General features: G+C 55.5%; 1 protein-coding gene across 1 annotated transcript in view; it reads right to left on the reverse strand.

Moving 5' to 3' along the window:
* Positions 1-14,196, reverse strand: part of ITGA2B (integrin, alpha 2b (platelet glycoprotein IIb of IIb/IIIa complex, antigen CD41)) — an 18,812-nt gene that overhangs the window by 931 nt on the left and 3,685 nt on the right. Inside the window, exons 2-29 of the mRNA XM_011985918.1 lie at positions 13,688-13,809; positions 13,502-13,599; positions 13,227-13,392; positions 12,956-13,005; positions 12,835-12,880; positions 12,614-12,742; positions 12,204-12,251; positions 11,978-12,021; positions 11,761-11,814; positions 11,570-11,622; positions 11,163-11,374; positions 8,534-8,716; positions 8,250-8,295; positions 8,037-8,141; positions 7,897-7,952; positions 7,653-7,804; positions 7,343-7,468; positions 6,290-6,357; positions 6,009-6,156; positions 5,348-5,440; positions 4,659-4,738; positions 3,961-4,041; positions 3,739-3,838; positions 3,487-3,639; positions 3,245-3,370; positions 2,651-2,764; positions 2,312-2,413; positions 1,687-1,803 (exon numbers count right to left, since the gene is read on the reverse strand). Of these exons, the coding sequence (XP_011841308.1) occupies positions 1,687-1,803; positions 2,312-2,413; positions 2,651-2,764; positions 3,245-3,370; positions 3,487-3,639; positions 3,739-3,838; positions 3,961-4,041; positions 4,659-4,738; positions 5,348-5,440; positions 6,009-6,156; positions 6,290-6,357; positions 7,343-7,468; positions 7,653-7,804; positions 7,897-7,952; positions 8,037-8,141; positions 8,250-8,295; positions 8,534-8,716; positions 11,163-11,374; positions 11,570-11,622; positions 11,761-11,814; positions 11,978-12,021; positions 12,204-12,251; positions 12,614-12,742; positions 12,835-12,880; positions 12,956-13,005; positions 13,227-13,392; positions 13,502-13,599; positions 13,688-13,809 (2,872 nt within the window). The remainder of the gene's footprint in view (positions 1-1,686; positions 1,804-2,311; positions 2,414-2,650; positions 2,765-3,244; positions 3,371-3,486; positions 3,640-3,738; positions 3,839-3,960; positions 4,042-4,658; positions 4,739-5,347; positions 5,441-6,008; positions 6,157-6,289; positions 6,358-7,342; positions 7,469-7,652; positions 7,805-7,896; positions 7,953-8,036; positions 8,142-8,249; positions 8,296-8,533; positions 8,717-11,162; positions 11,375-11,569; positions 11,623-11,760; positions 11,815-11,977; positions 12,022-12,203; positions 12,252-12,613; positions 12,743-12,834; positions 12,881-12,955; positions 13,006-13,226; positions 13,393-13,501; positions 13,600-13,687; positions 13,810-14,196) is intronic.

The raw sequence follows: 14,196 nt of genomic DNA on the forward strand, positions 1-14,196 counted from the left end.
GTGTTAGCCAGGATGGTCTCGATCTCCTGACCTCGTGATCCGCCCGTCTCGGCCTCCCAAAGTGCTGGGATTACAGGCTTGAGCCACCGCGCCCGGCCCGCCCAGCTAATTTTTAGTAGAGATGGGGTTTCACCCTGTTGGCCAGGCTGGTCTCAAACTCCTGACCTCAGGTAATCTGCCTGCCTCAGCCTCCCAGTGTGCTGGGATTTACAGGCATAAGCCACTGTGCCTGGCCTCTGAATTTTTCTATTTTATTTTTAGAGACAGGGTCTTTCTCTGTTGCCCAGGCAATCCTCTCACCTCTTAGCCTCCCAAGCAGCTGGGACTACAGGTGTGGACTACCACACCTAATTTTTTTAAAAAAACTTTTTTGTAGAGATGGAGTCTCACTATGTTGTCCCAAACTCCTGGCCTCAAGTGATCCACCGCACCTGGCACCCATCTGGAATTTTTATTTTATTTTATTTTATTTTTGAGACGAAATCTCACTCTGTTGCCCAGGCTGGAGTGCAGTGGCGCAATCTTGGCTCACTGCAACCTCTGCCTCCCTGGTTCAAGTGATTCTCCTGCCTCAGCCTCCTGAGTTGCTGGGACTACAGGCGTGCGCCACCATGCCTGGCTAATTTTTGTATTTTTAGTAGAGACGGGGTTTCACCATGTTGGTCAGGCTGGTCTCCAACTCCTGACCTTGTGATCCGTCTGCCTCGGCCTCCTAAAGTGCTGGGATTACAGGAGTGAGCCACCGCACCCAGCCTGGAATTTTTCTTATACTGAAGTTTGTGTCTACGTGACTCGAGCATATGATGGTATGTGTTCGATTATTGTGGGTCTAGTGTGTGGTTTTCCCTGAAAGCGCTATGTCTTCCCTTCAGTGTACTTGAGACTTCTCCAGGTGCAGAGGAGTGAGTGACCCTCCAGGGCCACATAGGAAGCGAGGAATAGGGTCTAAACCAGTCCTTGGACCTCTTGCCTCACTCAAGGGGAAGGGCAGAGCTAGGAGGAAGTGCGTCTTGTCCTCAAGACCAGCCAGGAATTCCTGAAGGCAGAACTTACACCCTATATACCCTCTATATCCTCTGATTCTTTCCGGTGGCAGGGGTGTCTAAAGGCCCCAGAATTTCAGGTGCTATCCTTTCCAGTAGTATGTACCTGGAAGTGTTCCCAGGAGAATGACATTTTTTGGGTTTGTGTGTTTGTTTTACCTTTTTTGCTCTACTAGAGAAATACATTCTATTTCTTTCTTTCTTTCTTTTCTTTCTTTCTTTCTTTTTTGGAGATGGAGGCTCGCTCTGTTGCCCAAGCTGGAGTGCAGTGGCGTGATCTTGGCTCACCGCAACCTCTGCCTCTACTGCCTCAGCCTCCCGAGTAGCTGAGATTACAGGCATGTGTCACCACGCCTGGCTAATTTTGGTATTTTTAGTAGAAATGGGGTTTCACCATTTTGGCCAGGCTGGTCTCGAACTCTTGACCTCAGGTGATCTACCTGCCTTGGCCTCCCAAAGTGCTGGGATTACAGGTGTAAGCCACCCCACTGGGCCGAGAATGACATTCTAATAATGGAGACATAGATCCCTGGTCCCTGGATTACCCACTTGGGTGGGCCACCATCTCTCCTTGACTCCCTGTGAGGCAAGGCGGGGCCAAGCCTGTGACCCACTGGAGATTCCACTGTCCTTCACACCTCACCTTCCACATGGCCAGGACCAGGATGGTGAGCAGCAGCAGGCCGCCCAGCACACCCACCAGCACCCACCAGATTGGAATGGCCCTCTCCTCCAAGGCCCGAAGCAGCTGTGTCCGCACCTGGGGGCAAACCCACGTGTCTTCTCAGTCACCTTGACACCTGCCTTTCTTTCTTTCTTTCTTTCTTTCTTTTTTTTGAGATGGAGTCTCACTCTGTCACCAGGCTAGAGTGCAGTGGCGTGATCTCCACTCACTGCAACCTCCACCTCCTGGGTTCAAGAGATTCTCCTGCCTCAGCTTCTCGAGTAGCTGGGACTACAGGTGCGTGCCACCACGCCCAGCTAATTTTTGTATTTTTAGTAGAGACAGGGTTTCACCATGTTGGCCAGGATGGTCTCAATCTCTTGACTTCATGATCCACCTGCCTCAGCTTCCCAAAGTGCTGGGATTACAGGCATAAGCCACCACACCCGGCAGACACCTGCCTTTCACAAAGACTCAAACCTCAGGCTGGTGACCTCCAGCCATGCCACCCACCCATACCACCCCTCAGACCTTCCTGACTGGTCACTGACTGGGGACAATGGGTCCTGCAGGACTGGTCTCTGCTCCAGCCCCCCACACTCACCTGAGCTTCCCCTCGTGGCAGGCTGAGCGGGGGCACGGCATAGGGGAGGGAGGACACGTTGAACCATGCCTGTGACTGCAGCACGAACTGATCCAGTGGCCTCTGGACAGGTTGGGGTTGAAAGCCATAAACACCCACACGAGGCCTATTGGTTGCAGGAGTCCGGGTCCCACACTCCCGGCGGGGAAGCCCTGCCTCTGGCCTAATCCCCTGCAATCCCCCAAAGTAAACCTTGCCTTCCCTCTCTTCCTGCCCTTCCCACACCAAACCCCGCCCCTCCCAGAGCAAAGTGGTCCCCGCCTAGAAGGCCCGGCCCTGCCACCCTACGGCCCGCCCCACCTGGTGAAGGCTGGGCAGCCACAGGAAAGCCAGCACCGTGACCATGGCCCGCTGCCCGCGCGCCATCTCCTGCAGGTCACACTGCACCACAGTACAGGGCGCCGAGTCGCAGCTCTGAGGGGAGGCGTCGTCAGTTCCCAGCCCGTCCTGGCCCATCGCCCCATCACCCCCCCTCCCCCCGCCCTTACCCCCAGGACCCAACTCAGAGGGGGCCGGGAGTTCAGGGAGTGGTGGCCTCCCCATCAGGAAGGGCCTTGGATCCAAGCTTCGGATGCTGGCTCTCCACGGGCTTGCTCACATAGTCCCAGAGATGCAGGGAGGGTCATACCCCAGCACGCAATGCCCAGAGCTATGATAACCTTGCTTTGGCATTATTTTATGTTCCTTAACGTACTGGGAAGCTTTAAAAAAGTGCAGGTGTCTTTCAGCTCACCCCAGACACAAGCCAGTGTGCTCCTCCATGTTGAAATGCTCCATGGGACCAAGCGTGGCCCACAGAGGCCCACAGCACACCCGGACCCCTCTCCCTCCTCCCATCCCCTCTGCCCCTTGGGCCCCGGGGAGGCCCCACTGGAGACCAGAGAGCCTGCTCACTACGAGAACTGGATCCTGAAGCCTCGAGGGCTGCTCGGACTCTGGCAGGAAGATCTGTCTGCGATCCCGCTTGTGGTGGGCCGGGTGAACGGGGGAGGGGCTGGGGGTGGGCAGCCCCCAGTCCACCTGGTAGGGCAAAGGAGTGGTCAGGCCCAGGTCTCTGCCGAACCCCAGCCCACAGAGGTGCCCCGGTGGTTGGTCTGGGGCCCCCTTCACAGCTCTTTCTTCCACCCAGCTCTCACCTTGAGGGGGTTGACAGGAGGCTGTGGGAAGCACTGAAGGCCCCCCTGGGGCTGTATATCCAGGATGTAGAGCAGGTCGGAGTGCTGGGACTGCCCCGGGAGGTGGATGCTGAGGTGAAGGCCATTCACAGTCCCAGGGCCATTGTTGTGGAGCTGGAGGGGTGGTGGTGGCAGGGTGCGGGGAGCTCAGCCCCTCACCCGGAGTTCTGAGGACTGGCTCACCCCAGCCCGGGACGCGAGGCTCCTCCCTACCTCATAGGTGTGCTCCACTTTGGGTCCCCGGCTGTCCAAGCTGTTCTGCTCCCTGTCACCTTCGTCTGCAGCCACCACCAGGGAGGCTGGAAAGGAGTTCCTGCAGGTGCCCAAGACCCCCAGAGAGAGTGTGATGCCCTGACTGGCCTGTGGGGTTCCCCAGCGCCCCCTGGAGTTGAGAGCCCTGAATACCACCTCCATTCTCCACCCCTGGCCTCTCACCCTCGCAGCTCCACTTGGGCCTCTGCCCGGACTGGCACATCCAGCAGCACAATCTTGCTGTTTGGATTCTGGCTGTTCTTGCTAGAGGGGAGGGGATGAGGAGAAACAGGGCCAGGGACACCAGCCCAGTGACTCTCTGAGGGTGAGGCCAGAATTTTAGAGAGTTCAGAGAAAGCTAATTATACAAACAGCATGCCACACTGAAGTTAGGCCTGGGAAAGAACGTCCTCTACGGCTCCAAGACTCAGATGTAAGTCTCTGAGGAAGAAAGGGAACTAGGCTTCTTCAAAGATCTTTTTTTTTTTTTTTTTTTTTGAGATGGCGTCTCGCTCTGTCACCCAGGCTGGAGTGCAGGGGCCCAATCTCAGCTCACTGCAACCTCCACCTCCCAGGTTCAGTTCAAGCTATTCTCCTGCCTCAGCCTCCTGAGTAGCTGGGATTGTAGGTGCACATCACCACACCCAGCTAATTTTTATATTTTTAGTAGAGATGGGGTTTCACCATGTTGGCCAGGTTGGTCTCCAACTCCTGACCTCCAGTGATCCGCCTGCCTTGGCCTTGCAAAGTGCTGGGATTACAGGTGTGAACCACCGTACCTGGCCTCAAAAGACCCTTTTGTATGGAAGGGAGCTGAGGGGCTTTGCACGGGGGTCAGACAGGGGAAGGGTGGTGGGTAGGCACGCTTGCTGGGTCAGTACCTCCGGATCTGCAGCTGGAAGGACACAGACTCCCCAGCCTCTTCCAGATTCCCCACGCTCACCAACATCGCAATTCCTATCTGGGAGATGAGGAGGGTCAAGGTCACTGCCCAAATGCTCCACTTCGGACAGCCCTGCCCTGAATGTGGCCTCCAGTCTTCACCCTTCAAGATCACCATTATTCTTTCTTTTCTTTCTTTTTTCTGAGATGGAGTCTCGCTCTGTCACCCAGGCTGGAGTGCAGTGGCATGATCTCGGCTCACTGCAACCTCCACCTCTCAGGTTCAAGTGATTTTCCTGCCTCAGCCTCCTGAGGAGCTGGGACTATAGGCGTGCGCCACCATGCCCAGGTAATTTTTGTATTTTTAGTAGAGACGGGGTTTCGCTATGTTGTCCTGGCTGGTCTTGAACTCCCGACTTCATGATCCACCCATCTCGGCCTCCCAGTGTGCTGGGATTACAGGCGTGAGCCACCGCGCCAGGCCACCATTATTATTTCTATTTTACCTGGAAGCCCACTGGGTAAAGGGGCTCAGAGAGGGAAAGTCACTCACCCAAGCACATGGGGCGAGGGAGTGTGAGGTCCAAGATTCTGGCCCAGAACTATGCGGTTCTAAAACCTCACCCCTAAAATCTGGTTGTTCACAAGCCACTGGTGGAGACCCGGCACCACGACCCAGCAGCCTCACCTGGGTGTTCTTCTTCATGGGATTGCCCAGCTCACACAGCACCACCCTGGTCTCATTCTCTTTCTTCTGGTTACAGATGAGTCTCTCAAAGCCCTTCAGGACAGCAGTTTCAAGAAAGAAATTACAGAGCATCAGCGTCATATATATATATTTAAGCTCCCTTGGAAGGTCTGGAAAGATTTGTGTGCCAAGGTAGGGAGGGGGGTTTCTTGGGGTGGGATCTCAAGGGACTGTCACGTGCTAGTGTGTGTATTGCTGTAGCACTATTACTTTTTATGCATTTTCATTTTGGAAATAAAAAACACAAAGCATTAGAGTATGACCCCATTATTATAAACTACATTAACAACATAAAAATAAATATATACTTATGTGAGTGCCAGTCAATATTGAAAAAAAGACTGGAAGGAAATCCTCCAAATGTTAACAGAGGTTCCTGTTAACATTTGGTTCCTAAGCCTTTTTTGTTTTGCTGGTTTTTGTAATAGAGTTCTGGAATTCTGTGCCATTAGCAAGTATTCCTCTTTCAAATAAAAAATAAAAAATTACGTCTTTGACAGCAAAGCAGAAGAGAAGAGAGACTCTCAGGGAGGGAGACGAGAGAGCCAAGGCTCCAGCGACTCCCAGGTCCTGTGTACTGTTCCCAGGGTGGGGGCTGTACCTCAACGTTGCTTCGGGCCCGCATGTAGTGGGCCCCCTGGGGCAGGTGCACAGCCACCTCTGCTTCATAGGCTCCCTCACCCTCGTTGGCTGTGTCCATCTGCAGCTCCAGGACATTATCTGCCCCAACTAGGAGTGGGGAGCCTGTCCTGTGGGGAAAGAGGAGTGAAGCCAGATGGCCTGGGTCTGGGCCCAGGATGTGGGAAGAGAGGGGACTCAGGTGGGGAGCAGGTATGACAGGCAGAAAGGGCCAGGATCGGGCGGAGTGGGAGGCCTCCTCACACGCTGGCAGTGAGCTGAAGCTGGGGCACACACACGTCATCTTCCCCGCAGTCCAGGACGATTCGTGTCTAGGGGGACACATTGGGGTGTGTGGGTAAGCTGGGGACGTGTGAGGTTTGGGGATTACATCAGGGTGAGGAAAACAGTGGGCTTTGGGTTCACATAGGGGCTTAGGGAGTAAGAAGATCTGAGGATGAAAAGGAGTTTGGAGATGGGGCTCTGGGGTTTATTTGGAGGTTTAAGACAATGTCAGGGTTTATCAATTTACATTAGAGCTTAGAGGATACTGGGATTGTTAGGTGTTTATTTTATTTTTTTGGAGACAGAGTCTTGCTCTGTCGCCCAGGCTGGAGTGCAGTGGCACAATCTTGGCTCACTGCAAACTCCGCCTCCCTGGTTCACGTCATTCTCCTGCTTCAGCCTCCCGAGTAGCTGGGACTACGGGCGCCCACCACCACACCTGGCTAATTTTTTTTGTGTGTATTTTTAGTAGACATGGGGTTTCACCGTGTTAGCCAGGATGGTCTCGATCTCCTGACCTCGTGATCTGCCCACCTCGGCCTCCCAGCCTCCCAAAGTGCTGGCATTACAGACATGAGCCACTGCTCCCGGCCTTTTTTTTTTTTTTTTTTTTTTTTTGAGACAGAGTCTCGCTCTGTCACCCAGGCTGGAGTGCTGTGGCACAATTACTGCAACCTTTGCCTCCCAGGTTCAAGTGATTCTCCTGCCTCGGCCTCCCAATTAGCTGGAATTACAGGTGTGCATCACCATGCCTAGCTAATTTTTTTGTATTTTTAGTAGAGATGGGGTTTCACCATGTTGGCCAGGTCAGTCTCCAAACTCCTGACCTCAGGCAATCCGCCCACCTCAGTCTCCCAAAGTGCTGGCTTTTACAGGTGTGAGCCACCGCGACTGGCCGGAGTTTGAGGTTTTCATTACGGTTTGGAATCACATCAAGGTTTTGGGGTTCACATTGCATCTTGGCACTAACTCTAATCTTGACTTGTTGTCAGGGGTCCTGCACCTCCCTTGCCTGTCCACACCTGTCCCTACCTGCTCCTGCACATGGGTGTCTCCATGCAGCACGACAGCAGGGGCCATTCCAGCCTCCGTGGGCGGCAGGGACACATTGAGGCTGAGCACAATGGGGCTCAGCTTGTCCCGGAATTCTGCCTCATCCTAGGACGGGGGCAAGAGTCAGGCCATCTTGCTGCCATACACATCCCACCTTCTGGCCAGTAGGCACCGTGTCCTGACTACCCCCGGACTCACAGCACCCAGCTCAGTGCCCCGGGGCTGGAAGAACAAGTGCAGTGGGTGTGTTCTACTCGCCCAGCCCTGCCAATCCCCTGCCTGGGCGTACTCGAAGGAAGGCCATAGTGGTGTGGCAGATGGGGCTGTGCTTTCCGCCCAGATCCAGGTTCAGGGTGGTGCCTGCCTGTTGAGAGCCCAGCAGCAGCACCCGCCGGCCCTGGCGGGGCTTCTGCCGGTCCAACTGCAGCTCGGCATTTAGGGCTGGCAGGGCAAGCAGAAGAGTCAGGACCTCCCTGGCCAGCCTCCGGGGGAGTCCAAGCCCACCTCCCTCCTATCCCCTTCATGCCACTCACACAGCTTCTGAGGAATGTTGTGCCCAGTGGCTCCAACACACATCTGGATTTTGAAGCTGCAAAGACGTAAGTGGGGCTCAGGGGTTGGGGCCTTTCTGAGGTCCCAGATCCTTCAAGACCCACGCCCTCTGCCTCCTCACCAGCTCACGGGTGTCTTGGTCTGGGGTAGGACACAGCTCTTCACAGCAGGATTCAGTGAATCTTGTACCAGTAGCTGGACAGAGGTCTTCACCACTGGCTGAGCTCTGATGGGATGGGGTCATGGGGTAGGCTTGCCACTGTGGCTCCTCCTGGCCTGGCCTCCTCTGATGGCATGGGACCTTCCCCATCCTGCCCCTGGAGCCAGCGCTTACCTGTACACAGCCACCTGGTTGGCCCCGTAAGCTCCCACAATCAGGTCTACAGACATCGAGGAAGGGGTCAGAATTGGCCATTAGAAAGGGCATGGGATCCTCATCTCATCTTCCCAGGGGTTTCCCCACACCACCTCCCCCACTGGAGGTTTCACCCAGCCCCTCCGGCAGTCCACAGTGGGACACCAGGCCAGCCATGAGCCCCTGGCTGTGTCTCTCAGCACTTCCAGCAAAAGTCCAAGGGCCTTTCTTGGGCATTTCTAACTGGAGGCAGTCCAGGGCACCTGGGTATCCGTTGTCATCGATGTCTACAGCACCTCGAAGGGAGAAGCCAAAGGCAGAGCCTGTGGGGAAGGGGCTGTCCAGGACCTGGGAGGGACGTGAACTCAGCCCCTCACTCTGACCCAGGAACACCAGCACTTGGCCCCGGCCACTGGGACCCCCGTAGGGGGCAGCCACTGCAATGTCTGGAAGAGTAACAGAAAGGGAGTGGCTGATTGTTATTCAGCCTCCCTAGATGACTGTAAAGCTTTCCTGAGCTTCTCTGGGCACATCCCAGGAGACCGGGAAAGGGGTACAAAGGGTAGGTGAAGGAGGCACCCCCTTACCCTCCAGGAGTTGACAATCAGGTGGGAGAGGGACCTGCCAAGTAGGATTGCTATAAAAACAGTGACAACTCTCACTGTCTATTGAGGAAAATATATCCTGAAAATTAAGCATCATTATTCCTTTTTCTAAATTTATTATTATTATTATTTGAGATAGAGCCTTGCTCTGTTGTCCAGGCTGGAGTGCAGTGGTGCGATCTCGGCTCACTGCAACCTGTGCCTCCCCCGTTAAAGTGATTCTTGTGCCTCAGCCTCTCTAGTAGCTGGGATTACAGACGCCTACCACCATGCTCGGCTAATTTTTGTATTTTTAGTAGAAACAGGGTTTCACCACATTGGCCAGGCTGGTCTCGAACTCCTGACCTCAAGTGATCTGCTCACTTTGGGCTCCCAAAGTGCTGGGATTACAGGTGTGAGCCACCTTTTAAAATTTTTTTATTTTTAAGACAGTCTTGCTCTGTCATTCAGGCTGGAGTGCAGTGGTGCAACCATGGCTTACTGCAGCCTCAACCTTCTGGGCTAAAGCAGTCCTCCCACCTCAGCTTCCCAAGCAGTTGAGACTACAACCACCATGCCCAGCTAATTTTAAAAAATTTTTATAGAGACAAGATATCCCTGTGTTGCCCAGGCTGGTCTCAAACTCTTAGGCTCAAGTGATCCTCCTGCCTCGGCCTCCCAAAGTGCTGGGATTCTGGGTGTGAGCCACCGTGCCTGGCCATCTAGCATCTATTTCTAACCTCTCCATTCCATCAAGCTCCCAGCCCCATCATTTCCTTCAGCAGGTGACATAATCCCTTACTTCAGGAAGAGAAGCAGCCCACTGTTATGCTATAATCCCATACTGACTTTCTTCCCGCTTCCCCATTTGACCCTGGAAGAGGTTTCCCTCCTTTACCCTGACACTGGGCCAGTCATCCTCCCACCCCCTGAGGCATCACAGGGACTCTCTGCTGGCTCATCCCCCCATTTCCCCACAACATCATTTTCAACCTACTCCATGTTCTTCCACATTGAAATAATCTTCCCTTGACCCTCATCTCTTTTCCATAATCACATTTTCTCTTTTTCCTCTCATAGTCAAACATGTCCTTTTTTTTTTTCTTTCTATTCCTCAAATTCCTTTTTACCACAAACCTGTTGAAAGAGCTGTTTACATTAGCTGCCTCCAATTTTTCACCTCCATTCATACCTTACCCAATTGCATTCTGGCTTTTGACCCTACCTTGACCTGAATCAATTTATGTCACTGTCACCAATAACCTCCTCCCCTCTTTTTCTTTCTTTCTTTTCTCCCTCCCTCTCTCTCTTTCTCTTTCTCTCTTTCTTTCTTTCGCTGACATGGAGTCTTGCTCTGTCGCCCATGCTGGAGTGCAGTAGTGGCACGATCTCAGCTCAGTGCAACCTCCACTTCCTGGGTTCCAGAGATTCTCCTGCCTCAATTTCCCAAGTAGCTGGGATTACAGGCATGAGCCACCGTGCCCGGCACCCTCTTCTTGCTAAAGCCCATGGATATTTCTCCAGCCCCATCGAATTGTACCTTGCAGCAGCATCAGGAGCTGCAGCACCCACTTCCTCCTGCACATGCTTTTTAACACATGCTCTTCCTTGAGTCCCTGGCCATCACACCCCCTGGGTTCCCTCCTCCCTCTCTGGACACTTCTCCGTCTCTTCCTCAGACTCACCTCCTGTATGAGTCACCTAAATGCTTTTGCTCCCCAGGGCTCTATCCTGGGCCTCTTCTAATTTCACAGGTCCCGGGACCTCATCCACTTTCCCCAAACCCCTGTCTCCCATTCAGATCGATCTTGTGGAAGCGGGGAAAGCCACTCCCACTGTTCTTTGGATATTTCTGCCTAAAGCACCCAAGCCCTTCAAGCTCAACAGGTCCAGAGCTGAACTGCTGATCTCCCACCTCTCCCCAGCACCTGCTGCACGGCCTGAGTTCCAGGCAGTGGAGGGCATCACAGGCACCCAACTCCAATCTCTCCCCTGGCCCCACATCCAGTCTCCCACCAAGTCCTAAGAATCCAAGTCCTAAATATCTGTGAAGTCACTCCCATCTCTAACTCCACCGCCAAAATCCACATCCAGGTGGTCATTGTCTCTTGCCCGGATTAAGGCAAACACATCCTAATTAGTCTCCTTCATCTCTCCCATCTGCTCTCCACTTAGCACCCCAGGTGTCTAAGCTACATACTTATATGCTTAAAACCCATCCTGGTTCTGGCTGCCCTCAGGCCAACTCCATGCTTTTTGTGTGTCTGTTAACTCCTCTGCACCTAGTAGGGCTCCTCTCTTCCCTCACCATTGTAGCCATCCTGGTCGAGGTCGCCCAGGGGTGCGATGGCAGAGCCGAATCGCCCATAGAGCTGTGTGCCAGTCAGCAGGAGGCTGGGGGCACCCAGCGTGTGGGGGCCTCGCGGCTGCAGGAACAAATACACACGCCCCACTTCGGCCAGTTTTCGGTCTGCCCGGCTCTCCATATACAGTGGAGCGCCCACCAGCAGGTCATGCCTCCTGTGGGCCAGATGACTGGTTATATGGGACTGGACCAGGGGGATGTTGGGGCTAGGGCCAAATCTCCCCCACCCTTGCTCTCCTGTTCCCCCGGTGAACACGTAAGGTGAGAGGAGGGGCTAGGAAAGAGAGACAGAGGGCAGCTCTGGTAATTTGGGACCCAACTGGGTAGGGGTGGGGCATATCCCTCCTCACCCATCCCCGTTGACGTCAGTGACAGCCACTGAATGCCCAAAATACGACGCCATCTGCAAGATGAGGAGCACCATCATTCAGGTCGCTGGACCAGCATCCTCTCTAAGAAATGGGCCCTCACCTCTCGTGAAATATTCTGAAGTCTCAGTTACCCCTCCACCCAGCCACTCCCACTGGGACCTGGCCCCCACCTGCTCTCCATGTAGCCGGTGCAGCCTCTGGAAGTAGGAGCCCAAAATTTCCACCTGCACGGACAGCGAAGGGGAGAGCATCATTCTTGTACCCAAAGCAGCCTCCCACTCCAGGTTGGAAAGGGCGGTTTGGTGGGGGGGGGGTGGTGCTCAGGGGTTGTCAGCCTGAGGACTGGGATAAGGGGCTTCGGGATGCCCAGTTGGTGGGGGCACTTACCGCTCCCAGCGTCCAGCTCCAAGTGGGGGCACCGACGACATACTCTGGCGAAAGGGAGAGCCAGGCTCAGGGAATGAGAGCCTTAGACCCTACCCACTTCCCGCTCCCCGTTCTGCCCCCAGGGAAGATTTATGTGCGGGAAGATTTCCCTACACAGGGGAGATTCCAGGACGGCGCTCCTCCCCGGGCTGGGCTCCCCAACTCCCGCCCTAAGTGGATTTCTTGCCTGTAGTGTTGAGATCCCCGTCGAACTCGCCCACGGCCACCGAGTACCCTGAGGACACGGGCGCAAATTAGTCTTTCCCGGGGGAGGAAGCAGGGAGGGAAAGGAGGGCAAGGAAGGAGGAGATTAAGGCCACTCAGCCCCAGCTCTGCCTTGTGCAGATGGAAAAACGGAGGCCTTCGAGGGGCCAAGCCCTGCCCCAGACTGCACTACGAGTACGCGGTGGAAGGGAGCGGTGGGCGCATGGGAGGTGGGCGGTCTGCGGGGAAGCCGCAGGAGCTGAGGGCGGGAGCGACTTAGGCGGTGGGCCGGCCGGCAGGGATGGGCATGGAGGCTCCCGCAGGGGCAAGACCTGACCGTCTGCGGTGAGCGGTGACCCTTGGGGTGCTGGAAGTCTGGAAGGGAGGTGTTACCCCAGTAGCCGTCGAAGTACTCTGGGTTGCTGGAGTCGAAGGAGAAGCTCTGGGAGGACACGTGCCACAAAAGGATGCCTGGGCGGTAACTCGAGAAAATATCCGCAATTGGAGCCTGGGCCAGGAGACCTAGGGCCGGAGGGACAGCGGGTGTGGGGCCCAAACCCCAGGGGTCTCCCCGGGCCGCGAGAAGGGAGGGAGGTATACGGATGGGCACGTACCTAAGAAATAATAGCCTCCAGGAGCCCCAAGCACCAGATCCCCGGCCTGGAAGGGAAGCCCTGAGGGTGAGAGGGGTCCCTGTTTGGGAGTCGCCCCCGTCCGCTTTTGCTCCCTACTTGCCTGAGTGACCACGGAGCTGAAGCCCGCTTCACAGTAACGCTTGTCCGAGCCTGCGGGAGACAAGGAGGAGGGGTCAGCGCAGGGCTGGAGGGAGGTGCGCGAGCGCCCGGAGGAGGGCTGCTGGGATCCTACAGGGGCGGGGCCTGGAGTCGGCAGGGCCCTGGGGCTAGGCCAGATCCAAAGCAACCGCTGCGGCGCTGGGGGCGGGATCCGATGGGGGCGGGACTAAGTCGTCGCGAGTGGGCGGGGCCAGGTCGTCGAGGGCGCTTACTAAAATTATTTTTCACGTAAATGCGGCTCAGAGTGTTCCAGCGACAGGGGGAGTACTCGGCGCGGCGGCCGCTCTCTGGCTGAGCCAAAAAGCAGCTGCCTACAGGCGTCTTCTCAGCCTCTTCGGTCTTTTCTAGGACGTTCCAGTGCTGCCAGGGGGCGCAGGCCTGGAGAAAGGCCACAGGAGAGTGGGGAAGGGCGCGAGACTTGGGCTCCTGCCGGCCCCGCGTGTCCCTGCCCCCGACTGTTCCCGGTGCCCTGTACCGCGGGGCCCACCACAATGACGTCGCTCCAGCTGACGACCGACGCCCCTAGTCCTTGGCGGGCCTTGAAGGTTTGTAAAGTTTGGGAGCCTACATTTCGGGTCTCATCACCTGGAAGGCACAAGAAGGGGTGGAGCGCTGAAGCCCGGCAGTCCACGTCCCTCTGGCCCCACCCTTGCTCTCCTTGCCTGGGACTCACGGAGGTCAAAGAGTAGCGAGGGGCACTGGCCGCCCTCGGCCCTCCAGGGGCACAGGAACACGCCGCCCGTCTCCTCCTGGCTGGGACCCAGCGTCCGTGGGGCGCCCACCACGATGGCCACTCTGCATAGGAAAGCTGGGTGAGCGCCGCGCAGATTCCAGCGTATCCCAGACCCTGGCGCCGGCGCTGGGAGCACTGCCCGGAAGGCGATGTGGCATGGGGGCACCGGACCATCTTTCCTCAATGACACCTCACAGACCATCGAGGTGTACTTCATCTTATGGACAGTGAAACTGACTCTCAGCGCGGGCAATCACGTGCGTAAAGTAACCCAGTGAGTTGAGAGTAAAGCTGGGACTATAAGGGTTTTGAGATCTTTGCTGAAAAAGACCTAAATTCTGTACAACATCTCCATCCTTCCACCCATAACAAGAACCAGAGGTTCACATGCTCCCTAGAATGCCTGTCTTGACTGTTACCAGATCCCCTCTTTTTTTTTTTTTTTTTTT

The sequence above is a fragment of the Mandrillus leucophaeus genome, unplaced genomic scaffold, assembly GCF_000951045.1.
Source record: "Mandrillus leucophaeus isolate KB7577 unplaced genomic scaffold, Mleu.le_1.0 Scaffold290, whole genome shotgun sequence".
Lineage (NCBI taxonomy): Eukaryota > Metazoa > Chordata > Mammalia > Primates > Cercopithecidae > Mandrillus > Mandrillus leucophaeus.